This window comes from Nothobranchius furzeri, chromosome 17 (genome assembly GCF_043380555.1).
Source record: "Nothobranchius furzeri strain GRZ-AD chromosome 17, NfurGRZ-RIMD1, whole genome shotgun sequence".
Classification (NCBI taxonomy): Eukaryota; Metazoa; Chordata; class Actinopteri; order Cyprinodontiformes; family Nothobranchiidae; genus Nothobranchius; species Nothobranchius furzeri.
In genome coordinates, this window is record NC_091757.1 from 40,926,489 (window position 1) to 40,952,148 (window position 25,660).

The window sequence follows — 25,660 nt, forward strand, 5'->3', positions numbered from 1 at the left end:
CAGATCAGCGCCGGAGGATTCTAGATGACAACCAAAGATGAGTCATAAGTTGAAAAGTAGATAAATACATTTTCATATCTGGTGTTAGCACTCTTGGGTGTTTTATGGTATGACACACTTTCTACACTTATTAAAGTGATTTCTCCGGCATTGGAGGAAGTGTGTGTTTTGCCGTCTTGTTAACTTGCTGTTATAGTTCTGAACGACCCATTAAAGGACGTACAATGCCACAATTGACTCATCATTCACATCACACATACATGTCAATGTAATATTGGGTTGCTGGAAATTGAAAACATAACTTGAGTTTTCTTGGGGCTCTACGGGACGGAGGGCGGACTTAACTAAGAAAATAAGTTATTGTCTAAATTATATCACTTACAGATTTCTAAAAAATAAAAAAACTGGCCTAATTCCGGGAAGGGGAAAACTCTTGAGTGCTGCTCATTTTGATGCAGATGGATGTTAAGTAGGCTGTCCCTAAAGGCTCTGAACAATCGTGACCAGGCATAAACAATTCTGTTTGATGGACAGAGGAGTAAATACGTAAGAAACCTGGTCCATCATCTACACTCTATTGTTCTGTGAGCTATTTCTCGAAAGAATACATGAAAATGTGCATTTTTGTCTAATTGTGTTTTTGTGCAATCATGTATGCATCTGTTGGCGTGCCTCTACAGTTCCCAGTTCTGCCTGAAGGGGAGGGTGTTGGAGGAAGCATGCAGGAGGGTATTCCTCCTAGTTTTCAGTATCCATGGTAACACTGTCCTGCCCTGTTAGGATTTGTGTGAAAGGTGCAGAGTTTGGCTGTGCAGAGATGGCCCATGAGAGAAGGAAAACAAACACATGAGAGTGGAAATGAAATAGAATCACAGGAAGATGAAGACAGTAATAGGGACTAAAATGATTTATTTAATAGGAGAAGAAAGTGGAGTGCATGAGGTCAGAGGAAAAATGGACAAATAAATCATACATCCCAGAGGGACCTAGTGAGGAAAATTGAGATGATAAAACTCTCAGGGTTCACTGACTTGAGTTATACCTGCTTTAGTCTTTAAACAACACTACAACCCCTTCAAACACCATAAAGCCTCCCACTCAGGCAGCGTGCCAGGAGGTGCTGGCTGGCGGCGGACACCAAGCTGCATAATCCTGCCAGCCTATTTCAGGGTCCACTTTCTTTGTCACTTCAAAGTTTTAAAAGTTAAAAATGAGAGAAACTGATAACTGATTTAAAATAGATGCATTAAAGCAGGGGTGGGCAATCCTGGTCCTCAAGGGCCGCTATCCAGCAGGCTTTAGTTGTTTCTCTGCTTAAACACACCTGGTTTGAATCTGCTGGCGATTAACAGGCTGCTGCAGAGCCTGATGAGCTGCTGAACAGGTGTTTCATCCAGGAATCAGGTGTGTTTAAGCAGAGAAACAACTAAAACCTGCTGGATAGCGGCCCTTGAGGACCAGGATTGCCCACCCCTGCATTAAAGTATTGTTCTGAGGTATTACTCTTATCCGATGGCGCCGTCTAGTGGCTGACAAGAATATCACACAAGTAGTCTCTCGATACGATTTTTTTAAGATGGCAACTTCATGTTTTTTGTTTATGAATGTGCTTCTGTAGCCAGCAGATCGAGCTAAAACACGTTTTATAAGTTATTCTCATTGTTTTCATATATTTATATTTTAAAGACTTGACTGTGAAAAGTTCATCAACTCAGCATCAGCTGAGGTATTCCTTAAACTTGAAGCACATAAGCGGTAGTCTGACGCTATTGGTTAGTTCTGGTTGGCGCTCAGTTTCCTATTGCACGAAGCTCTGCGGGGCAGGAGGCGTGCTTAGCCAAAAAAAAAAGATAAATAAAACAAAAAAGAAGTATTGGGTACATTATATCACAACCCTAACTCTAAGACAATCACTTTTACGGATTTCTGAAAAATCATACATTTTTTCTGAAAGTGGAAAACTCAGGAAAGATACTTTAAGGCAAATACTTCAGGTTTAATGATGAAATGATAAAAACAGAGCTGAATCAGTGAGGGTGAGAGTACGTCCCATGTTTCTCTGGAATTGTGAAATAACACTGATGCATGCCAGAAGAGGAACCTCATCAGCTGTTCCCGCTGTGCTAAAAACGACAGGGAGACAGACACAAAAACAGTGTGTGTGCTTGTCTGAGCGTTGTGAAGAAAATTGATGTGCACGCTTTTGTTTGTGATTGTAAAATAATTAGTATAGCATTTCCTTTTGGTCTCAGCTCAGTAGCTGTAAAACAGCAACTCCACTACACTGAACTACATCATTACACATTGTGCGGATGAGAAATGAGATGTTGAGCTGAAGAAATTGTGTCGTTTTTGGATGTTTTGACACAGACACCTACATACAAAGCAAGCTATTTACCCCTATTTCAGAATACACCTGCTTTTCTTTCTCCACTATTCCCTTCACTCACATTCAAACTCTTAAACTCACCTAGTAATGGTGTATATGTTCTACAGTTTGGTGCCTGAAAGACACTAACATCAGCCTGCTTCCTGGAGAATGGCTGGCCTCTTCACAGTCAGAGTGAGTCTCGCTAATGAAAGCTCATCTAAATCTCAGTGTGACCACAGAGCTGGTTCTGGTTATTAAAAAACAAATCACAGGCCATTTACATTTGATCGGAGGAATGAATCCATCATGTATTGATGAAAAAGACAAGAAAGGGTCAGAAACTGGTAGGACAAAGTGAGATTGGATGGAGAAGAATAGATGGGGTCACATCCAATCTATAAGCCTTTACAGCACTTATTATTTTATAACAGCTTTTTCGCATTCTGCAGTGTGTCTCTTTCCTTCCTCTCTGTCTTCCTTTGTCCCCTTTTTTCTACTTACACACACTTCTAACTCACTGTGAGCTGGAATATAGTGGTCACTAAGAGGCAATTTCACAGCTGTTGGTCTGGACCACCTCTGGACCTGAAACTTCATTACTGCTCTGCGGCACTAAAGCTTGCTGTGCACACAGACACACACGCACACACACCCACACATGACACGGCATGGTGAAGGGTAAAGACTCATGCTGTGGCACTTCTTTATAATTGTGTGAGCATCCAGAGTGGCCAGGCCCTATCACTAGTGGTCTGGTGGAGAGTTAATTCACTTTGAGCAACAAGTAAATCAACAGAAGAATGAGCTGCACAACCAGGCTGGATGTTAAAACAGTGAAGCATGCAGAGAAAGAGCAGATTGTGCATTGTCTCCCACTGATCAGGTTTTGCTTTCACCTATTGTGCTCCTTCTCAACATTTAGAGATTAAAGGACTGTGGTAAGAGAGGTCCTTGGCCAACCTGGGTGTCCTTCTAGCAGCTGTATGTGGGGCCTCAGGGGGTCTGAGATGGTGGCCATGTGTCACTGTGTTTTAGCCGTTTCTCTGGGTGGGTCTGAGGGAGGGCCTGGTGGCTTAGGTTCTGGGTTTGATTGTTCCTGAATGGGGGTCTGAGCTGGGATTGGGTCCTGGCTTGAATGCTGCCAGTGGCATGGTCGAGTCCATGCAGCAGCCCTGGCCCAGGGGCTTTGGGTACACCTTGGTTCCTCCTTAACTGGCAGGAAAACTTCTACTTTCCAACACGGAGGAGGGGGTGAGGGGAGGATCCAACTCTGCCTGGGTGTCTGATGTCTTAAACCCAGACCACATTGTAGTTTTCGGCTGTCGCACAGGACAGCTCATGTTACACCCTAAGAGCTCTAAAGAAGTGGCAAACTGTATGGCACAAGATTTCAGTGGGCCAGACTGCAGAATGCCTCGCTCTAGTTGGATGCGCTAACATCACGAGCATATGTCACTAATAGCGAACAGCTAACCAAAACAAAAATGCTGAAAAAAGAAAAAAGTGCCACAGTTAAAACTTGTTATATTAGACTATGAACCCAAACTCCAAAAGAGTGGTTAGCATGTTCCTGCATGTAGCGTCCACTGTTGCTAATGTTGTTAACTTTGCTTTCATCAATGGCTGTTGGAGTCAGTCTGACTCAGATCAGAATATTTTACACTACATCAGCCAACAATGCTGACCAACAATCAGAAAAATCTGTTTGCTTCTGACAGAATGAAAAAAGAAATAATTCATTTACAACAACAGCTGGAACTACGTTAATTTTCAGATGGACAAAGGAAAAAAACAGTGGCCAAAATTGCAGTCTAAATGCACCAGAATGCAGAGTTTAACACTTATTTTTCTAATATTTCTAAGGAAGCGTGTACAGAATGTAATTTATTCTTAAACCGTACTGCCCAGCCCTACTTGTTATGGGATTAGATATATTTAACTGTGTTCACTTATTATTACATTCAAATCTTCCTCTCATCAGCAACCTAAAACCATCCCATTCTTCACTGTAGCACCTACCTGCACCTCAGCAGGTCTGGTGCTCCCTGTCTCACCCTCAGCAGGTCTGGTGCTCCCTGTCTCACCTTCTTCATCATTTTCCTGCTGAACTTCCTCTGGTCTCTTATATGAAAAAAGTGACATGAATAAGGTTTAAAAATGAAATGTGATGAGAATGTCACAAACAAGCAACAATCACACTTACAAACTCCATTTTTATGTGGAGATTCAACTTTTCTATTTATTTCGTATCAAATGGTTTCTGTCTGTTACTGTAAAATTCGCCATTTTTTGTTGACTAGTAGTGTTGTTTAATGTTTAATGCTAACTAGCAAGATGTTTACGTTAGTCGGCCATTTTAGCGTTTGACCAGAAATACAATTATACTCTTGGACTAAATTATTACCAACTCACAATTCCTTTCTTTCTTATTTTTGCCCATGAGAAGAACTCGCTGAGCTGCTGCCGTCTGTCTCTGACACCTGTGTCTGCCCCGGCTCTGACTCCTGCTTCACTCAGCCAGCCTGTCTAAAGCCGGGCGGACACTGTGCGACTTTTTCACTCGCAGCGTTCAGCTTCAGCTCAAACTGTACGACTTCCTCGCAGAGCAGATCTCACGAGTCGTGTGCTCACACTGCACGACCCAGTTCTCGCATGCGACCTGACTGCTCACACTGTACGTCTGGTAGCAACACATCGGCCCTAAAAATATGCTAAAAATAGCAGTTTTTACTCAACACAACAGACTTTTTTGTCTTGTCTTGCCTGTTGTCCTTCGGGAGTGCTGCAGGAGGACACACAGGGATTTATGGGGGTTGGATGAGTAAAACGAAATAAAGAAAGTAAATCTGTGTTTTGTGATCAGTTTAATTTGACTTGAACACGACAAACACGCTTTCTTGACAATCTTTGTGAGTAAAAAAACGTGTAGAAACAAAAACGAACAGCGTGTGTTATTAGGGAAATAGCGAGCGGCGTTGATGCAGGATTGCGCATGCGCCGTGAGCGGTTCTGATACTTTTTGGGTCGCAGCGCCGCTTCAACAGTGCGATACCCTCACGAGGGACGAGCGAAATATTAAACACGCCAGAAGTCCGTGTGACCTCACGACTGCTGATCGGCAGCTGGTCACGTGGTGTTAATCGCCTCTCGTAACCCCCTGTACACTACACGACCGCTCGGCGCAAAACTCGCCCCGCTGTCGTGGATTCTCGCACGACTGGAAAATCGGCTCAAAAAAGTGAAAACGTCGCACAGTGTACGCCCGGCTTAACTCCCCAAGGGGAGGGGCTGTGTGTCAAATACGTCAAAATCAATCTCTTTCTTCTCCATGTTATTGGAGGGGGGGGGGGGCGCAAATGTGCGTTTGCCCAATATTGGAGGGAAACCCCCCCCCCCACCCCCCCACCCCCCACCCCCCACCACCACCACCACCCCCCACCCCCGGTTCCTACGCCCTTGGTTTTCAAGCAGTGCTTGAGACTGTTGGAGACTGACTTTGGCTTTGAGCATGGTTAATAAGCTGTCAATAAGCCAGTCACACATTTGCAAAACCACTCACGAGATTTATCTAGGACGGCTGAAAAACACAGTTTTGTACGGGCTTTATGTAATCTGAAAGTTGATCAAATGTGAAGATGGGCAGATATATGCTGCTGGGGAGGAGTTGGGTGAATGGCCTTGGGCTCTGTGGGGTTCTGTGATGCTGCTGCTTTGGGTCCAAACTACAAGGGCTGTGGTCTCCCTGCCCCGGGATGGATGCCTACTGGGGTCAGTGAGGGAGCTAGCTACCTGCGAGGTCCTTGCACCATTTACATAAAGGGAAATGGTGGATAGCCACATCCAAGAAACAATCTAACAGTGGTGCAATTGTGCCACCATTAGTTTTTTACAGAGGGATATAAATCTGGCAGTCATCGGTATAGAATGTAAATTAATATTGAATCTTATAAAAATATTGCCTACAGGCAGCATATGCCATATTGCATATTTGTTGTAGGGACCCAAATGCAAGAGAGCAGGCACAAAAAGCAGGCTTGCAGGTAAAAAGGATCTGATTTAATAGAATAACGGCAGGTAGGATGAATTAGTTGGAAGACAAGACGAGGATATGAAACAGACAAGCACAAACACAAGGTTAAAATACATGAGGATAATCAGGGAAACAGGTGGGTAGGGTAACAAGGGGCAGGTGAGTTAAATCAACACTAACAAAGGGAGAAGAGATACAAGAGACACAGTAGGCTACAGGAAGTGTGGTGCTGCTGTGACCCTGATGTGTGAGCGGATTTGGGAATGGTGGCAAGGGAGGAAAGAGGAAGGACTGCAGTGAGTGCACGGATGGCACAAAGAGTGATTGAGGGGTATTATGGGTTTGTCAAGGTGTATAATTATGTGTCGAGGGGGACTGATGGTCAAATGGGGTTGGTAGCATTTGCACCTGAATTTCAAAAAAGGGTGGGGAGAAGGCTAAGTGCTGGACTGTCTGTGTACACATGGGAAATAGTGGCACTGTTGCTGGTAGTTCAGTGGGTAGAGGAAACCAGACAACTGAGCGAGGTCAAATGCTCTGATTCATGTGTGGCCCAGGAGAGCTTGAGGGGAAGACACTCAGCCAACAGGCCGGATGTTATGGCAGAAATGGGACAAACACTGTACAGCAGCAGAACTCAATAAGCCGCCCACGGCCCAACAGTCAAGCGGGAGGGGTAGGAACAGGGCAGGTGTGTGCATGCACTGTTCTGTTATATTATACGCTTGTCGTTTCGGTGAGTGGCCCTCGGACTATTACATTTGAGTAACCCTGCTGTATAGGGTTCACAGGATGGGACTGGTTGTCCAGTTTTTGTGGTACCAGCAGACTGTAGGGAGGGCAGTAAAAAGGTGTTGGGCAAGTTAGCTAAGGAGGCAGTGAGACATCCTCTGGTAGATATGTACATTGGTGTGGGAAAAACTGAAAGAAAAAGCATGATAAGACAGGTTATGGAGCAAAAATGGCAGAAAAGATGGGAGGAGGAGAGAACTGGAAGGTGGGTGTAGAGAAGGGTGTGGGGAAGACTACGTGGATGATGAGAGGTAGAAGAGAGGAGGCTGTGTTGAAGTCTGGCCATACAGGTTTAAACAGCACGTTGTTTCTAATGGGTAAACATCTGGCAGGGGAGTGTAATCACTGTGGGGAACAGGAGACAGTGGAACATGTGCTCATGAGGTGTTGCAGATAGGAGGGGGAGAGGAGACGTTTGGAGGGGTCAACTGAGAAAGGAAAGGTGCAGGCTGGAAGTCAGGCAAATGTTGGGGACTGGGGCAAGTGACAAGTGCATTGAAGCAGTGTTGAGGTTTACAGGAAGCACAGGAGTGGGGAGGAGTCTTTAGAAGTGCCGGTCCACACTCCAGACTGGTAGGTGGCAGTAACGCACTTCAAAGTTGCTTGCTAACCACCGTAAAGCCCAAAAGAAGAAGATAGATGCAGAAGCAGATCCTGACAACAAATAGAAAGTAAAGTACCAAGGAAAGTGCCCTGAGGAACCCCACAGTTTAGGTCTACTGTGGAGGATGAAGAGTCCACCATCCTAACATTGGAACTCCAGATAAGTCAGCCACTGAAAAGCTGATCCCACAATCCCTACCCAGTTCTCTAACCACTTCAGTGGAGACCCAGAAACACTCAAGCTTCTGCCTTTCACATTAGCTGATGGTTTATTTGTTTTTTATGGGAAATAATATTAGTGCAATTCCATGATGGGCTGTGTCAAAAGCTGCTGGCAGAAGCAGTAATAACAAGATAACAGCATCACCTGAGTCGTCCTCACTACAAATGTCATTTTAAACAATTAAAAGTTCCGACTCAGTTCTAAAACCTGACTGAAATGTTTAAAAAGTCTTGTGCTCAGGCAAAAATCTTGGCCCTAGAAATTTAAAAAAAAGTGTGAGTTGGCCTGGTGCACTTCCCTGCCCACCTGTGTCAGCCGGGATAAATTCAGTGCCTCATACAGCCTCTTCAGCAGGGCTGTAGGGAAGTATTCTGGCCTCGAGGGCCAGTATTCAACACGTTTTAGTGGTTTCTCTGCTCCAGCACACTTGATTCTGTGGTTGAATCACATGTGCAGCAGCTCATCAGGCTCTGCAGAGGCCTGTTAATCACCTACTAATTGAAATCAGGTGTGTTGAAGCAGGGTTAAAACTAATCCAGCACAGCGTGAAGAAGGTACAGCTTCAGGAGGAACGATCTGCCAACAGCACAACAAACCTACATGGTTCAGGATAAAAATATAACAAAACAGCCTAAATCAATGTGACATGCTGCAAACACACCACCATGCAACGTGACAACCCAACATAACGATTGTCCCCTAAACTGCACCCCAGGTCCTGAAGCCAACCCACCTCTCAAGACCTACGCTAATGAGCTAAACACAAACTGTAATTATTATGACTATAATTTCCTCTCAAGCTACTTCTAACATGTCAATCAAAAAGCATTTAAATAGATTGATGAGTGATCATTACTCTGCAGTTAACCGCTGGTTGTCGTTCGCGGTGGGCTGCTGCCTTTCATCGCTTTTCTTCTCCACCGGGTTCTCATCTCTTTACCGCTCTCCTCTTGACAAAGACAAAGCGGATAACGTACGACTCACATCTCCCCGCTGTCGAAACAATTCTTTTCTCCTTCTCTCCATCTTTCACTTTTCTTTTTCCTCATACTTTTGACATGCCCACTTCAGCAGAATCTGAGAGTTTCTGTCTCTTCTCTTGTCTTTGTTACATTTTGCACTTTCTTTTGTGCCGTTTTCACCCTCTCAGCTCTCACACAGCTACAACACACCTCATGCCAAAGTGTTTTATAACGTCTCCTTTGAATTTGTCGCCTTATCACAACTTCTGTTGTCCCTTACGTCTTATCTCTTATACAACCCTTACTGGCTCCCTTCCCTCCCAACCAGACCTTTCCCTCTTCCTCGCCTACTACACATCCCCTCCTCTGGCTTCCCCAAACCGTGGACCTGTCCCCCTCTGTCACAAACAGAATGACCATGCCAGTGTTGATTAGAACCTGCATGACCAGATGCTCAGCTAGGCTTAGCTGAGGCCTGTGGGAAAGAGAGCTGCTTATTCTAGCCTCAGGAGATGGATTAAAAATGACAGGGGCTAAAACAAGCATGCGTCCTCTCATTACACTCACACATTCATCACACAAGCACACAGAGACGCAAGTCAAGATGAAAAAGGAAGCCTGCAGGAATGTATTGTTGAAAATCAAATTGTGCATTTTATTTCATCACAATCTCTTGTTAAAATTGACATAAAAGAGACAGATTCAATTAATTAGTGTTTTTCTGCACAAGAAAATGATAAAAAAAAATAATCTAGATTAGTTTATGGGGATATTTTTTGTGAAGAATAATTTTTCTACTTTAGTTCAGGATTGACCCAACAAATAACAAACCAAAGTTGATACATTACATTTATTACTGATTTGGTTTAGGAAAGGGGTTTCACATCACGAATGCTTTAGTTTTATTATTTCATGTAAAAAATTAATCCTTTAAAAAGCCTTTTTGGTTTGGCAACTCAGTTCAACCAAAGTGAATCCACCTGATGACTGAAGCTAGTTAGAAAATCTATGATCAGTGGAACAAAATTGAGGACACCTGTGAATTCTGATTTGTCTAATTGCATGAAGATAATTATGAGATGCCTAATGAGCTGTGTCTATGTGCTGCCATCATGAGCTGTTATGGGGAAAATGCTAGTAGAAGAATCATGACCAAAAATATAAAAAGACTACATTGCTGGAAGATGCAGATGTAATCAGGAGGTTGGACTTGATTTTAAGAAGTAAATATGTCTGATTTGAATCTAAACTTTTGGATATTTTAGAACAACAATCAGCAGAAAAGCAACAGAAAATGTGCTGAATGCTGGTTTTCTGCAGTGTAACGGAAGACTGAGTGAATGCATTTATGTCCATTCACACTTTAATCTGCATAAGGATGGAAAGGAAAGTCAGTCTAGGCCAGCATTCAATGGGAATGAATGAACAATTGAGCATTTTATCACAAAACAACACTGAGGCACGTAAAAAACAAGAAAACCCACAAATACACACTTTATCTTTGGGTAAATTTCAACTGATCAACAGACCCAACATGCATGCACCTTCATAATTTGACAGGGGAACTTTTTTCCTGAATGCTGCAAAGTTTCCTGAGTATTAAAAGCATAATATGCAACTTTTTTTAAATGATTTTTAAATAATTTTCTTGAACCAGTATGTGCTAAAATGACTCTTTACAGGGTTAATTAAATGTTACTCAGACCGCAACCACCCTCTGTTGGCAGAATACCGCATTTGCAACTTCAGAGTGGCAAGCCGCCACCTGTTAAGACTTAAAAAATAATTTATCTGACATACCCGTTGCTGCAATCTGCTTCCAACAAGTTTCCTGCATATTGGGCGACGGTGGCACAGGAGTTAAGTGCTCGCCCTGTACTCGGAAGGTTGCTGGTTTGAGCCCCGCTCAGTCTGTCGCTGTCGTTGTGTCCTTGGGCAAGACAATTAACCCACGTTGCCTGCTGGTGGTGGTCGGAGGGACTGGTGGCGCCAGTGCTTGGCAGCCTCGCCTCTGTCAGTGTGCCCCAGGGCAGCTGTGGCTACATCGTAGCTCATCCCCACCAGTGTGTGAATGGGTGTGTGAATGAGTGAATGACTGATTGTGTTGTAAAGCGCCTTGAGGGGTTCCATGACTCTAGAAGGCGCTATATCAAATACAGGCCATTTGCCATTTACCATATTTTAGATCATGAACGCAGCTTTGTTTAATTTGTTGATGAGCCGCTCCTGTAGACACTAATGAAGGCCGAGGAGACACGTCAGCTGTTAGATTAAAGAGCTTGAAGTAGAAAAAAACAAGTGCCGGTATTCCCCTTAGAAAATGGGGGTGGGGGGCATGTTAGGCACTCCTCATTGCAAAGTAAGACTCTTATTTATTCATTTATAATACATTATGAAATCATCTCTCTCTCTCTCTCTCTCTCTCTCTCTCTCTCTCTCTCTCTCTTTCTCTCTCTCTCTCTCTCTCTCTCTCTCTCTCTCTCTCTCTCTCTCTCTCTCTCTCTTTCTCTCTCTCTCGCTCCCTCTCCAGACAGACTTAGGACAATATGTATAGATGTTTTCCTACATATTGTAGGAACATTAATATTAACTCTATTGCTAGCTTGGATTGAAATGCTATGGACAAAGACAATACAAGCCAGAGGGGAAAGTTTATGCATCTAACAAGACGCTTAATATAATTCATCTTCAATCCACAGACACACACTACAAGACACTCTTCCTCTTGCTTTGACTTTTCTTTACCATGTTGTTCCTTGTCTACTTCCTGTTTGGATATCATCTGCAGCTATGGATCCACCTGCCTGCCTGTCTGATCACTATTAGTCAGATGCTGCGTGTTGTCAATCAATGCAGGAATGTGCAGTGTTGGATAACTCGTCTGTTTTTTTCTCTCCTCTTGCCTGAGCTGACGGTGTTGTGTGCATGGAGGTGGTGCACTTCACGGGAGTGATGCGCCTTTTGTGCACAGAGAGAATGCGTATTTGGCGGTGTGCCGGGATGGGAGCATAGGGCAAACGTGGCAGAGGGAGCATGCGCAACAGCAGTTGAAGCGCATCAATAATGAGGCGTCCTCCTCTACATGTACTGGTGGCAGACGCAGAAGAAGTGTCTTTTTCCACATGAAGGAAAGTCAAACTAAAAACTACGAAAATAACTTACTCACGTGAGATCAAATGGCTTCAGATGAAGTGGGTGTCCAGGTTAGATATAACGTGCCTTCCAACAGAGGGATTTGCTTCCTCCTCCCATCCTTCTTGTTCATCACGTGAGTGCTGTACACGCTGCTGCATGGACTCGGCATGAATTCCCCCCCAAATAGACTGAAGATATAACAACTTCATAAAGCAACAGAAGAACCCAGATCGGCATCTCCACTTTTGTCAGCCTCACCATGTTTAGTTTAATGTCATAACTCTACAATTAGAGACAGGAGACATAACGGCATCATGGGAGACTTCCCAGACCAAAGCTTCTGGTGACCCCCCCCCCCCCCCAAAAAAAACAAACAAAAAGAAAACAACATCCTGATGATTCCATGAGTTTTGAGAAATTATTCTATGAACTGAAGTTAAATTTTTTGGTAAGTATCTTGTTATGTTTGGTGTAAAACTGCACTTCAGAATATTCAGAATATAAGATCGTAACAACATGGTGGCAGTGTGATCGTCTGGCGCTGCTTTAGGTTCTAGACCACTTGCTGCATTAAGTGGAACCAGAACTTCTGCTCTTTAAAGAGAGAAACCTGAAGAAGAAAGTCTGACCTTTGACTCTAAACAAAGGTTATTCAATTCCAGGCCCAGAGGGCCGGTATCCAACACGTTTTGGTTTTTAACCCTGCTTCCACACACCTGATTTGGTTACCAGGCTTCTGCAGAGCCTGATGAGCCACTGCACAGGTGATTCAACCACTGAATCAAGTGTTTTGGAGCAGAGAAACCACTAAAACATGCTGGATACTGGCCCTCGAGGCTCTGAATTGAATAGCCCTGTCCTAAACTATCCATTCATGCTGGAAAATCCTGCAAAGAAAAGTTGTACAGGACTGTGAGAGAATCCAGCTGTTATAAACAGTCTTCCAACCAGTTAGGTTCAAGTTTCTATTATAAACATTCATGAATTTCTATTGATCACTTTATAAATGAACCTTAAACCATCCTTAAAGTGTCCATCGGGATGCCAGAAATTTGACTGCAGATGATTTTAGTGATGCTTCTACCAGCAGGATGAGTGGATCTGATGAAAAAAAAAAAGCCACGGATCTGACATTATATTAGCTGCTGTTGGTGATTCATGGTCATCAAGTTATTTAAATGTATAAACTAAAGTAGAAAACTGTTAAAGACTGGGAAAACGGTAGATGTTACCCTTTAAAGCAAGCCCCCCAACCAATCATTCAAGAAACAGAAGCTTTTGTTGAAATTGTAACATGCTTTGTCATTTATGTCTACATTTATGATAATAATGAGAACATGTGCAGTAAAGTCATGCTTAATGTTAGTTATTGTGTGTAATTAAAGAAAAAGTGTAATTATTTAACAAATTACACAGATAAAATGAATCTTCTGTGGTTTTTCTGGTGCTCATGACTGGTATTTCCTTTTTGTCTTAGTTTGGTCGTTTCACGGTACTAATTGGGTGAGAACAATCATGATGAAACTTCAAGCAACAGTCTCATGAGGCCGAGGGCTTCAGTTTTGTGTGTTTGCTATTCTTTCTATCACCAATATTCTGACTAGTTCTACTTCAGTGCATTAATTCAAAGGTGCAGGTTGCTGTAACTTTCACTGTTCAGAGCGAGAACTGTGAGGAGATGGAGACATTGAACTTGTGCTGATTAGTTTGCCGATAGTGCTGAATGGAGGTGGAGGAAGCAGGTTCGGATTGAGGTTTTATCTCACAAAGTCCACAGAAGAAGAGCTTTGGATCAGATCTAAGGTGGTTTAGACCGAGGCTCATACTCTGCTGTCGATTTAGCAGAAACAAATAGAGTAATTTGTTATTGTGGAGAAAATATGCAAACATGCTCATCTTGATTCTGGGAAACAGCCCCGCTTAGCTCAAAACTGCTGAAACAGATGGGAAACCTATCTGGTGTGTGTTTGTGGGAATTGATCTGCATGAGACCTATATTCATGCTTGGTGACAATTTACCAGGCAATTGAAGCTGGTGTGTGTCATTCCTAGACAGTAAATGTTACTCCGCCTCAGATACATGAATAATTCCTGTTTTTTGGATTGCATTTAGATCAACATAATCTGAGACTGTCCACCAGCTGATCCAAACATAACTAGATCCTCCTCTTAGTTCCAATCTGCTGTCAATCTTTACATTAACTTACCTAAAATACTTTATTTTTTTAAACTCTGGCTGTAGTGTTTATGAGCCTGATCTTCTTGATCAGAGGTTTGAAACCTGGATTTTTGTAAATTAGACCAAAAATGATGCAAACATGCGTAATGTTTTAAAGTCAGACATATCAGCTGTCACACTTTCTATTTCTTGTGGGTTTTTTGGGGAGGAGATTATTGATTTGTGGGACTTCTCTGTTTTAGTTACGCAACATTTGAAAATATAAAGGAATTTCATTCAGAAAACCCTTTTTTCATTCTCTTTTTTTCCATTTTAGATGCGAACTGTGATTCTGAGATAAAAGTGCACTAATTAAAGCCACGAGAAGCACATCAGGGAGTGTTTGTTTAATATTTGTTTTGTTCATTAAACTTCCTGTTGTCTAGATGTAATCATAGATTGTTTTATTGAAAGTGATACTTTGCAAATTTTTCAATTTTTAAAAATTATTTTCTTGAGCCAGTGCTAAAATGACCCTTAACATGGTTATTGAAAGGCCACCTAGCCCCTATCACCCCCATGGCCAGAATATCCCATTTGCAGCTTCACAGTTGCCAGTCCGGTCTGTTGGAAAAATTAAGTTGACATTCCTGATGCTGCAGTCTGGTTCCAGGACATTTCCTGCATGTTTTAGAACATGAACACAGCTTATTTGTTTATTTTAATGATTAATCATTCCTGTAGACACCAAGGAAGGCTGGGAGACGTTTCAGCTGTTAAGATTAAGGTGTTAAAAAGATGAACGTACAACGGGGACATTGTTTGGTTTTGGTTCTACAAACGGACACTAGGGGTGCTGAAAGCAAGCCAAAACTGCCTCTTTCCCCTTTAAGACAAGTGTTGCCAATCATAACAATACCCTGTAGATATTGTGATATTTGAGTGTCATAGTTTATGAACTTTGGCTAATACATTGTCACCATTATAAGTGATACAACGGGATGCAAAAGTTTCGCAAGCCTTGTTAATCTTCATAATTTTCCTGTATACAAAGTTGGTTACAATAAAAAAATCTGTTAAATATATCATTTAGGAGACACACACAGTGATATTTGAGAAGTGAAACAACTTTTCTAGGATTTAGAAAGTGTGTAATAATTGTTTAAACAAAATACGGCAGGTTAATAAATGTGGGCACTGACGTCATTTTATTGATTCCAAAACCTTTAGAACTAATTATTGGAACTCAAAATTGGTTTGGTGCTCTTTGACCCTTGACCTCTACACACGAGGGGATCCTGTTATGAGACAGAGTATTTAAGGGGGCCGTTTATAAGTTTTCCTCCTCTTTGAATATTTTCTGAAGAGCAGCAACATGGGGTCTCAGAACAACTCTCACATGGCCTGAAAACACCATCATGGTTTAGGGGAAGGATCCAGAAAGCTGTCTCAGATATTTCAGCTGTCTCTTTCCACAGTTAGGAGCATATTGAGGAAATGGAAGACCACAGGCTCAGTTCTAGTTAAGGCTCAAAGGTGTAGACCAAGAAAAATGTCAGATAAACAGAAATGAAGAATGGTGAGAACAGTCAGAGACAAGCCAGCTTCATTCTGGAAAAAGGTGCTGTGGGCTGATGAAACTGAAACTGAGTTATTTGGGCATAACAAGGGGCGTTATGCATGGAGGAAAATGAACACAGCATTCCAAGAAAAACACCTGCTACCTACAATAAAACATGGTGGTGGTTCCATCATGCTGTGGGCTGTGGCCAGTGCAGGGACTGGGAATCTTTTTAAAGTTGAGCGATGCATGGATTCCACTCAGTATCATCAGATTCTAGAGATCAGTGACAAAGCTGCATCGAGGCTGGACCTTTCAACAAGACAATGACCCTAAACACTGCTCAACATCTACTAAGGCATTCATGCAGAGGAACAAGTAGAACATTCTGGGATGACCATCTCAGCCCCCAGACCTGAATTGTATTCAAAATCTGTGGTGAGTTAAAGAGAGCTGTCCATGCTCAGAAGTCATGAATGAACTAGATGTTTTGTGGTCCAAAATACCTTCAACCAGAGTCCAGACTCTCACTGGAAGCTACAGGAAGTGTTCAGAGACTGTTATTTCTGCAAAAGGATGATCTACTAAATATTGAGTGAATTTAATTTTTCTGGTGCCCAAATTTATGCACCTGTCTAATTTAGTTTAAACAGTGATTGCACACTTTCTGTAAATCCTTTAAACTTGATTTTACTTCTCATATATCACTGTATGTGTCTCCTATATGATATACAGTACACAGAATTTTTTAAATCATAACCAACGATTTGTAAAGGAAAATCATGAAGACTAACAAGCTGCCAAACGTATACACCCCTATATATTTTAATGTGTTTAGTGGTTTGTGTTTTTATTCCTGAAGCATGCTGTTTCTCTATCCTTATTTTTGTATAAAATCTAATTGACATCCCTTGATTGCATAGGAATGAATACAACCTTTTCTCAAATACTTTAACCCTTTTTGCTTTAGGTTGAATGTGTCATTCCCTAATCAGCTCAGATTTGCAGGAGTAAAAATATTTCACACTTCACCTAAAGATTTACGAATTTCCACCTCCTCATTTTAAATTTTTTATTAATTTTCTCTGCACACTAAACCTGTTTAGAAGAGTGTGTGCATAAGCAAGCAGTCAGCAGGGGAGAGGTGGTACAACAAGACATCCCATAGACACACACATGTGTGCATGAGCGCGCGCTCACACACACACACACACACACACACACACACACACACACACACACACACACACACACACACACACACACACACACACACACACACACACACACACACACACACGGTCGGTTCAGATCAACATGATTTTAAACTGTGAGAAAAAACCAGATAGCTCTGCAAAAAATAAAAACATGCAGGAGGAGAAAATGGCTCCCGAGTCAGGGGGTTTAAGATTTCTGGAGTCTGCCTGATTGATCCCAGTGGCTGGCTGGTGGGGTCTGGGTCCCTGGGCTCTGTTGGGTCCCCAGCGGGGCTGGTCACCCCTGGGTCCCAGGTCACTGGGTTTCAAGCTCGGCCGGCTTGGAGGTGGGAGGCTGCGGGCGGGTCTGTGGGCTTGCTGCTGATATCTCCCGTGACTCTGCCGGCTGTTGGTTGTGACCCCCCGGGGCAATCCTCTGCGCCTCTCGAGAGTGGGCTGGGGCTTTTCTGGTTACAGTCTCCCTGGGGTCCCTGCGCTCTGGGGCAGCTCCTGGATCTCTGGAACTCGGAGCTCCCTCCATCTCCTACACATCTTTGGGGGGCAGATCTGTGGCCCCTCACACTCTCTATTGGACGCTCCTATAGAGAAACCTTACATATACAAGCGCGTGCACGCACACAGGTGCTCACATGTTGTTCTCATAAGTATGGACTTGGGCACGTTCAACACATGTCTTAAGGCTGTTGTAAAACAATGTTGTTTTTATATTTCCTCATCAGGTTGACGCAGTGATAGTTTGCTCCTGTTGTATTGTTGTGTGTCCCTTTTCCTGTTTCCCTTTGTTTTGTTTTTTGCTTGTTTGTTTTTCTCTTTCTGCAGGTCTAGAAACAGACTCTTGTTTATCATTGATTGTTTATTTTTGTGGAGCACAGGACCTGGGAAAGGGATGGCTGAGGGGGGAAACCTAGAGGGCAAATGGGGAACACCAGGAGACACAGGAGGAAGACGCAGACATGACACATGAGGGCGCTACATGACACAAAAGGAGCACCTAGAGGGGATGGAGAAACACCAGGAGGCACATGAAGGAAGGGGCAGACGCAGACCATGACAAGCGGACTCATTAGTTTTGATTCATGGACTGCAGTACCCACGTTTGACTACAGGATGTCCTTCTTATGCACCTTCACTGAAACTGAACAGCTAGCTGTTATTTTGAGAGCTGGCTGTAGGTAAAATTTCTGTCAGGGTATTGAAAACGTTAAATGGCAGCTATGCAATTGTTTATAATACAGTGTTGGAATTAACTATTATGGATATACACACACACACACACACACACACACACACACACACACACACACACACACACACACACACACATATATATATATATATATATATATATATATATATATATATATATATATATATGGATATCATATATTGTATATGAAGGCATGACTGTAATAATAAGTAAAGGTTATCAGCTGTAGGTTTAGTGTGCTCATAGGAAACGTGACAAAAGAACACAAAACACATTTCTCTTTATGGCCTATAATGTTGTCATCATCATTATGATTTACAGAATACATGTGACCAACTAACATTTCATGTTCTACCACCGGATGTTTGGATCAAAATATGAACCAATCAGATCTTAGATCAGGTGAGAGCCAAGCGTTTCCCGTCATCCCCTAGGTTTTGCAGCCAAGGGAGAGCAACTGCAGCGCCTTGCTCCAAAATCTGCGGCTGCCTTGATCTCACGAGGTTATCATTGCCTACGTAGGCATGACGTCAGAGCAAGTCGGCATCAAGTCGGACACAAATCTAACCGGCATGCACTGCTCGCCGATCACCGTTGATCTAATCTGCGCAGAACTGGCTTATCTCGAACACAGCCATTGGAATCTGTAATCATCACACCTGTTCCCTGTCTTCACTCACCACCTCAGCATTATTTAAACCCAGTCATGTTTTTAGTTCCTGCGGTTCCACGTGTTTGTGTTTTTGTTAGCGCCTCATGTTTTTGTGCTCCTGCTCCAGAGACTAATAACCTTTTGGATTTTTAACCTACGTGGCTGCCTCCTGGATTTCCTGCACTTGGGTCCTACAACAGCCTCCAATTCCATGACAATTAGGGACTATCAAAAGACAGAGATTTGCTGAAATAACACAAAAAATGTGTGTCCACACAAGTTTAGCGCTGTGTGTGTTGTAATACTTGTGAATCAATTCCTGGCACAACACATTGAGGCGAAGCTCTGTTTTTATTTGCTCAGTTGTGTGAGTTTGTCTATTTCTGACAAATCTCTGGAAAAGAAAACAAGCATTATTAAGGTGAAATTTCTTATTTGTGAGATGCAGAAATGTTTGTCAAATGCAGCTCATTCATTAGTTAGAAAAGCCAGGGTTGTGTTGGACAAGCCTGCTGTGTGATATTTGTTTTTTTAAGAGTTGGGGTTTGGTCCTCATCAGTCCTGTGTGCGACATTTTTCTTTGCAAGAGAACTGATGGGCTCAAGCTCTGAGATTAAAGAAAAGCTCCAGTGTCAATTGAATGAAACAATTTCCAGATATTTACCTTGTAATAAAAAATAGAAAGAAAATGCTGAGTGTGCAGACTGAGACTAAGGTATCCTTAGAAAGTTTGAAACTCATTACGTATGAGACCGGTCCCTAACACCGGTCTGCTAAACAGTGCTGCGCTGTGGATCTTACCCACAGCCTCTAGATGCAACTAAAGCTTGAAAAAAAAGGATAAATCTTTAAGTGTTATATATGAATTACAAATGCATTAACTTATAATTGATTAGAGCCAGAAATTAAAGAACTTGCAAACTCATACTCTTGCTTGTATTAGTGATGTTATCTGCAGACTGGAATCTCACATTTGCATAAATCTGAATAGAAATCAGGTCAAGCTAATCTTTATTTTGTTCATGACTTTATACAGGTGTAACGTGAGGAAGTATTACGCTACACAGGTGTATTTCTTTTCCTTGTTTCTCCTTGGTCAAAGCTACAAACAGCTGCTTCTGGGCCCAGAGCTGCAGGTTGCTAAGTTCTGTTCTGATGTGTTTTCAGAAAGAACCTCTGGTCAAGAAAGCTTGTTGTTATGACCCAGGGGGTTCTGTTTAATCCAACGTGCTTGCACTTGAACTGTGTTCCTGTATGCATGAGTGTGTGTGTGTGTGTCAATATGAGCTAAGATTATTGTACCACTGGAAAGTACTTTTCTCATTTCATGAGTCATGTTTTGTTGGACCCAATTTAGTTCAGATTAGAATCGTTTGCTTCCCGTTTCCTGCTGGTCCTCGTAATTAAACCTGGTTCATATAATCTACAGGTCAGTTAATCGGCTTGGAAACAACCCTTACACAGCAAGAAAGTTTGTCACTGCAAAGGAAAATCCCAGTCATTACTGTGAATATGTGTGTGTGTGTGTGTGTGTGTGTGTGTGTGTGTGTGTGTGTGTGTGTGTGTGTGTGTGTGTGTGTGTGTGTGTGTGTGTGTGTTACTTAGGACAAAATAAGGACGCTGAGCAGGCTAGACAAATGTCATCTTTCTCTCCCTAATAGGCTCTCTTGCCATTCCAACTCTCTCCTCCGGTGGTGATCTCTGACAGAAACACAGCTGAAGGAGATGATGCACACACATGCAAACACACAAACCATCTTAGGTGTGCGTGTGTGTGTGTGTGTGAGTGGGGCACTATAGATAGTTGATTGCATTTTCCATGCAGACTCTCTGGAAATGAATGCATGCTTTGGAACATTTAGGAAACTCTCTCTGTCTCTCTCTCTCTCTCTCTCTCACACACACACACACACACACGCACGCACACACACACATGCACGCACGCACGCACGCACGCACGCACGCACGCACACACACACACACACACACACACACACACACACACACACACACACACACACACACACAGAGCTAATAGAGCCTGTAGACCAGTTGCCTGTGGTCAGAGGTCTGATCCAGTTAGCTTTGATCAAGATGATTCATCACCTTTTGGTTTTTAAGGCAGGATTTTACATCTCTGTAATTGTGAAGGAGGGTGTCCAATCAGCTGTTGCGGGTGAGTTCAATTAAAACTGACCGCTGTGCTCGCTGCTTAACTCAGAAGTTGGAGGAATAATTCACCTTTTGTGCATTTGTTTCTGCATTATCTTTCAGTAATTAAATATTTTACCTTATTTACTAAATATTTACAGTAAAACTGAAAATGATGAATTCCAGATAATCATGGATTGCACCACTTAAATAACCTAGTGTAAGATTTTCAGTATTATGATAAAGAGCACCTTTTTAATAATAATTGTAGCTTTATTTTTCATGTTTCATTACAGTCTAAAAATATTTAATATTTTAAAAAAATTAAATTACGAGTAACACTATCAGCAAGACATTATCACCTTTTGTTACTCGATTAAAGTTGTTAATTGATCCTAAGGCAACGTGGGAGAAAAGTTAGAAGATGAGCAAAAGTAAATTTTAACCCACCTGTATGATCATACAAAACAAACAAACAAGCTATTTAGGAGGCATTAAAAGAGGTCAGAAACAGGGAGAGTGAAACATTATGATGATGATTGGATCTGGTCCTCCATTCAGCTCCCTGCCAGTGCCAATAACTAAGAGGTGGATGCAATGGTTGGGGGGAGGAGCAGGGGTGTGTGGAGATGGTGGATTTTGACTGTAATGGAGTCGAGACCCCTAACAGGCTGTCAGACGCTGGTCATTTACTGTGCAGCCATGCCTCACAAACAGGCGTGTGTGTACGTGTGTGTGTGTGTGTGTGTGTGTGTGTGTGTGTGTGTGTGTGTGTGTGTGTGTGTGTGCGTGCGTGCGTGCGTGCGTGCGTGTGTGTGTGTGTGCGTGCGTGTGTGTGTGTGTGTGTGTGTGTGCCCCAGTAATAAATATTAATTACACAACAGAGTGCAGGCCATGAGCCATCCCATCTCACCATGCCCAACCTCATAAACAGCAATGAAGACTGCTAGAGAGGGACACATCGGCAGTAATAAAATATTTGAATCACAGAAAATGTGTTAGCTGATGTTAAAGAAGATTTTTTTTTTTCATCCAGAAACTAATAATATTTCAGTTTTTTTTTATCTTGGCTTTGCCACCAGACTTTATACTTTGATCGAATCTAGGGTCTGGTCCTGAAACTGTTGAGTGGCTCTAGTTCATGTCCGGAGAAACAGGCGGATGAATACAGAGTTATATAGCATGACAGAGAAAGAATTAGCTGGTGGGGGGCTGTTTGGTTGAGGCCTGCTGAGTCATCATAGAAAGGGTGATCTGAAAAAGCAGCCCCCCTCAGACCTGCAGAGTAATGGTTAATCATAGGAAGTCTGGTGTCAGGGTAAGTGTGCAGGCATGGCCTGATTGTGGATGGTTGCCGTGGGTTTTGGCGTGCCTTGGTGTGACAGGGCCAGTCAGGCGGATGGGGCCGATGTTGTTGTAGTTGGGACTGTGGGGAAAGCCCTGTGAAAGCAGCTCTCAGCTTTGTTGACTGGGAGAGGAGCTGTAGTGGCTCTCCCAGAGCAAAGAGCAACAAAACAAAAAGGATTTGTTGTTTTGTTTTTGCTGCAGTCGTGTCTCCTCTGCTGCTGGACTGGTTGTCTGCTCTACCTGCCTTCCTGAGTCGTTTGTGAGGTTTTATCCTCACCTTGACTCCTGGTGTTGACGCAAAACCTTCGCATGGGCTCTGCTGCGATGTGGAATTACTACACCTGACCTATATTGTGCTGTGGTGAAAGATTTGCATATTAATACCAGAGGGTGAATATCCCACAGAGAGTCCGAAAAAACCCCAACATCAAACAAAAAGCTGAAGGTTATTGTTTTGAGTCAAATGCATTTAAATTCCATAAAGTACAGGAACACAGCAGTACACATATAATATTGGTATTTGTTGCCTTACTTTTGCAAAAATTGAGAAATTCTAAACTTACTGGTCACTCATTAGCATCTGCTTTTTTATTAATTACTATTTTATAAATAACATTAACAATTTAAGCGTCTACTTTATGTGTGAAAGAGACAATAATAGCTTTTTCTATGCTGGATCTGTGCTTTCCTGTGGTTCTCCTGTGTGATTCTGGTCATGATGAAGGCAGGATAATTGATTCCAGTTAGTTTCCCTGTCACTCAGAGCTGCAGCAGATGCAATTTTGTAAGTTCTCTCTGAGACAGTGTGCATTAACTCACAAATACCCAGACCCTTTTGGCACTTTATAGAATTAATGTGCACACATATTGTGCTTTCTTTCCCCTCACATGCTCAACTGGCTGCACATCTGAGTATCTGAGGATGAGAACTCTGACATAATTTACTGCCTCGGTGCATTTAGCATTCACGTTCTCTTTTCTCAACCTTTCTTCTGATCTGATTTGAGCTCAGTAACAGAAAAAAAAACACTTGTTGTTTTTAGTGTTGGTGTTGTTGGTGCAACTGGGTACTTAGTGTTGTGTTTGTGTAACCTTGATTTCAGCTCTTAAAGCAGATTTTAATGTACAATTAACATAATTTGCTAGTTTTTACCTGAGTACCTCTTATTTATTCTGCTGTTTGCAAATGTCAAAATCGGAGCAATGAGGAAACCCAGAACCAGCTTCTTTCTTTCTTCATCCTCATTTGGCAGGTTGTTTTATTTAACTGACTGAATGTTTCTCTTTTCCCCTGCAGGCACAGAAATCATGGATAGAAAGAGCATTCAGCAAGAGAGAATGTGTTCATATCATAGTGAGTGCCAAAGACCCTCATAGGTGAGTACAAATACAAACAAAGATGTGAAATAGCAATAGCAAATACACTATTGTGGATCGGATATGTGACGGTAATGGTGGCAGCATATCTCAGAATAGTGCTACACCCTCTGTTGTCCTGGCAGGGAATTGTTTTGTAACACTCCCCAGCCGACGAAGAAGTCTGAAAGCAGAATGTCTGTCAATGTGTGTGCATCTCTCCCTCGCGGAGCTGATGGAGAAGTATAAATTAGGCTTTAGAGAGGTCCTTTACTGAGAAAACACATTTTAATTATTATCTTTGATTATAATCGATCACTGTAAATTTTTCATGCAGACTGAACATGAAAATGTCTCCTACACCTATCTCCTGCATTAGCTTCTGATAGGCTAGGATTAGAAAAGCCTAACAGATCCACATCACACTGTCACTCACCCATTTTCACTCACGACGGGGAAGGCCGTTGTTGGTTTAGCATCCAGAAATCAGCAGAGAACGCCTTGACTAGTAGAAGCTAACTGTTATCATTAGCAACTCTACCACACTGCAGAATTCTTTCAGGCTTGTGTTGTTTGTGGAGATAAAACATCAGTATCGCAGAGCAAATGGAGTCAGTGGTAAAGTCGCATTGCTGTAAGCCAATCAGAGGAGAGATGTCTAAATATCAGGAAATGAGTCCAAATCCTCTAAAGCTACTTTCTCCTCTGCCTGAATTCTCCAACAGGCGCTTCGGGGCTGTTTTCCCCCAGAGTACGACTTACAAGGCAGTCATTCCTACTAGAGACCACTGCAAATGTGTTAAAAATATCAGTGAAGGACTTCTTTAATGCCTCTTCCTCCATAATAATCACGAGTTCTTGTCCAACACAAAATCAACTTTCTTTAAAATTCAGTTTTAAGAAACCTATTTTGGAGCCTCCTTCCTTTCTAATAAAAAAACAATGATTTAATTGTTAATTGTTACAGCTTTTCATCCTCTGTTCTACACTTTGTGTCATTTGATTCAGTAACTTTTATCTGTTCTCTCTCTTATCTCTGGACTCATTGTACAGATTAATTGAGTCTTTGGCGAGTTTTGTTTAGAAACAGCCAAAGTTGTTGTTGGTGTCGTCTCCCTGTTGAGCTGACCTCATTTAGTTTTCCTTTTTCTTTTTAACTGTTTGATACTGACCCAAACTTTTGACCTGTTTTGATAACCAAAAGAGACAAACAAATCCTCTATTGTGCATGATGAGTTGCACAAATGTCCCCAAGAAACATGGCAACCTCTGAGCGACATGTAGTCATGTGATCTGAGAGAAGCCTGAAAAGGTTAGTTTCTATGACTTTGTTTTCATTAAAGTTATGTGATGCTTTGTTCTCATTTTACAAAAACTATTTTCACTGTAGATGTCTCATGTTTAGATTTTTCACAATGACCCAATTTTCAATAACTGAGCAGCACCAAAAACATTTCTACAGCAGGTAATCACTGTCAGTCTAAAAAAATGGAACGATCACAAACTGATCACGATAACTCACAAAGACGGCAGGATTCTAGCTGATTAGCTTTGAGCACAGTTTCAGGAGTTTAGATGTTGGGGTAAAAAAATGACAGTTAGCTCCTGTTAGTTATGTAAACAAAATTAGCATAACTGGACAAAAAACTGGGGGGTGGGGGGGTATCAGTGGCTCAATTCTCTGGACAATCTAGGGGTGGGAGGTGGGCGGGTACAGATGAGGAAATGTGTGGCAGAAGAGTCGGGAGGGAGGAGGAGGGCCAGGTTAGGGATTGTTGTACAACTAGCATCACTGGGTGTTTCTCAATGTCAAGGAACCTCGCCAAGGTTACACCCCGGCTGCCTAGAAGATATGTCATGAGGAACCGCCAAAGTGTGTTCATGTTCATGTTCTA

The 25,660-nt window shown here is 42.4% G+C and overlaps 1 protein-coding gene across 11 annotated transcripts in view; it reads left to right on the forward strand.

The window, feature by feature from the left end:
• Positions 1 to 25,660, forward strand: part of trpm3 (transient receptor potential cation channel, subfamily M, member 3) — a 200,829-nt gene that overhangs the window by 83,493 nt on the left and 91,676 nt on the right. For all 11 annotated transcript variants that reach the window (XM_054731421.2, XM_054731428.2, XM_054731422.2 and 8 more), the window contains exon 2: positions 23,707 to 23,786. In XM_054731421.2, the coding sequence (XP_054587396.1) occupies positions 23,707 to 23,786 (80 nt within the window). The remainder of the gene's footprint in view (positions 1 to 23,706; positions 23,787 to 25,660) is intronic.